Source organism: Apaloderma vittatum, unplaced genomic scaffold, assembly GCF_000703405.1.
Source record: "Apaloderma vittatum isolate BGI_N311 unplaced genomic scaffold, ASM70340v1 scaffold16660, whole genome shotgun sequence".
Classification (NCBI taxonomy): domain Eukaryota; kingdom Metazoa; phylum Chordata; class Aves; order Trogoniformes; family Trogonidae; genus Apaloderma; species Apaloderma vittatum.
In genome coordinates, this window is record NW_009696353.1 from 5051 (window position 1) to 7461 (window position 2411).

The window sequence follows — 2411 nt, forward strand, 5'->3', positions numbered from 1 at the left end:
TGCCAAACCTACATGTTCTGGTGGACTGAGATGTTCAGTACTGAGCTAAACACTGGTCTTTTTCAAGAAGGCCCCATTTTATTTGTAGGGAGGAGAGAGCGTGCATCTGCTGGAAGCCACCAGAGATGCTTGTGCAGCAGAGGGCTGTTTGACAGGGGCAGCTTTGGGCACAGCCCCACTGTGCAAGCTCAGACACTTTTGGTGGGCTGGAGAAGCCCCAAGCCTCTTGGTCTGACAAAACCACTTCAAAATGTGATGTCAATGGCATGGTGCTTGCTACAGCTCAGATTTAGCATCATAACTGCTGGAATTTAAAATCAAGCGAACAAAAAAAAGCCAAGAAACCAACAGTAATAGAAATACCAGGAGGCACAAGGGGAGCCAGCCCATCCCACGCAGCCGTGCCAGACTCCATCCCACCCCTGGAGCAGAGGCCATTCGGCCTCAGCCTGCCCTTTGTTTTTGTTCATAGCTGTAAAAGTTACTTTTAAACGACTTGTAAAAAACTCCGGCAAATCCCAAACCAACTACGCTGCTCTTTCCAGCACCACAAGCCCTCCCCAGGGAGAGAAGAAAGCAGGTGCACCGGATGACACACAACTTGCTTTCCTGTGAAGCGGGAGAGCCCTGGCTCTCCTGATGAAAAGGAAATTCGAGCAAAAGGGTGTCTTTCTCTTACAACACCAACCACTACACCAGTAACTCCCAAGCTCTCTTTATAACGTTGCTGCCCTGTTTGCTATTAAATACATGCTCCTTTTGGGTGGTTGGATGCTCTCAAAGCAATATGGTCATATGGAGAGCCCCCAGGCAATACTGCTCTTAATTACTTCACAGCTAAGTTAATTTTTTCCCTCCCAAGTTAATTTTTTCAGATACTTCTTTCCTGCTTGACACCCCTCTTTCCGCTCCTGCATCAGCAGGGAAAGCCGCAGCCCTCCCAGCCTGGTGCAGTCCGTGTGGGAAGTGGTACTGGTCATTTTCACTGCTCTGCAACCAGGAGCCCTAGGGCAATTCCAAAAACCGGGGTATGGCCTGCCCCATCTACAGCAGCGCAGGCCATCAGGCTACGGGAAAACATCCTCTACCCACCTAACACCACAGCTGTCTCAAACAGCCAGAAACTGGCAAACACAAGGTGCTCCATCACTTACTTGCCCAGCTCAGAAACACGGACTGCAGGAGAGACATCGGGGAAAAAACCCACAGTGTCCCTGGAGAAAACATGGAAAAGTAACTATTTTTCGAAGCTTACACTTGTTTTCGAAATTTTGTCCAAGATTTTCAGTTAAGGAAATATTTTATTTGCCTGAAAGCAGGCAAATTTTAAAGAATAACCTTTTGCCAAGCTCCAGCTGATGAAATTATGTTCAAAGGCTAATCCAGGCAATTATGTGCAAGGTACATTACGTGACTTTGGGCTGACACGGAATTAAAGCCATTTTAGCAAACTGCTAAGTAACTCCTCTACCTTTGCTCAAGAAAAGCCACTGGCTAGATCTTTCCCAGTGAACAAACCATTTTCCCAGTGGGCAGAAAAATCTATATGTAAAATGCCTTCAGGATTTTCTAATAAGTAACAGACTGAAACACAACCTTTCCATGCACTGCACCAGGGGATTAATTCAAATGCTTTGTCTTTGAAAAAAAGATTATTTCTGCCTACGCAGGGAAGGATGGCACACACAGAAGAAATCCAATCTAAGAAGATGCCGAAAACTTCAGAAGATTCAAGCCTGTGCTGGTTTACTCTTTCCTAGGGATACACTTCAATGTGCAAGAGATGTGCACGGTTATGTCAAAACAAGAACACTGAGGCCAAGACTCTGCTCATCTCCATGGGACCGAGGCAGAGGAGAAGCCTGTGAGGAGAAAGCTTCTCACTCTGATGTTGGAAATTTGGTCCTGATGGGGAGAACACAGTTTTTGTTCATTAGCGTGAATGCACTTCAACCTTTCCTTCCTTTTTTTCCGTAAGGAGAAGAAAGGGAGTGCAGACCCCTCTAAAAATCAAGCAGATTCTAGCAGGTACAGCAGGCGCATCCTGCAGGAACTTTCCCCAATTTTGGGGCGGTTTCCCCATACCCGCAAAGCTGAGGAGAGGGCTCCTACCTGAGCAGAGGACTCCCTTGTACCTGGCGCAGGAGAAGTCGTCGCATTCGCAGAAGGGCCCGTAGATGTTGCCGAATTCGCTCTCGTGGCAGAGGCACTGGTTGCAGCTGCACTCCCCTCTCCCGCTGCAGAGGGGTTTGCCCTCTGCCTCCCGGCACATGGCTTGGTGCATGTCCCCGCTGGCACCCTCCTCACACTCGCACTTGGCCCCCAGGTAGCCGGCGTCGCACTCGCAGAGCCCGCAGGTGTACGTCCCGTTGCCGCTGCACTTGCCGCTGGCTGGGGCAGCTCGGCTGGTG

General features: G+C 49.1%; 1 protein-coding gene across 1 annotated transcript in view; it reads right to left on the reverse strand.

Moving 5' to 3' along the window:
• Positions 1-2112: 2112 nt before the first annotated feature.
• Positions 2113-2411, reverse strand: part of LOC104277823 (integrin beta-5-like) — a gene marked incomplete at both ends in the record, with an annotated part of 7218 nt that continues 6919 nt past the window's right edge. The window contains one exon of the mRNA XM_009874594.1: positions 2113-2411. Within this exon, the coding sequence (XP_009872896.1) occupies positions 2113-2411 (299 nt within the window).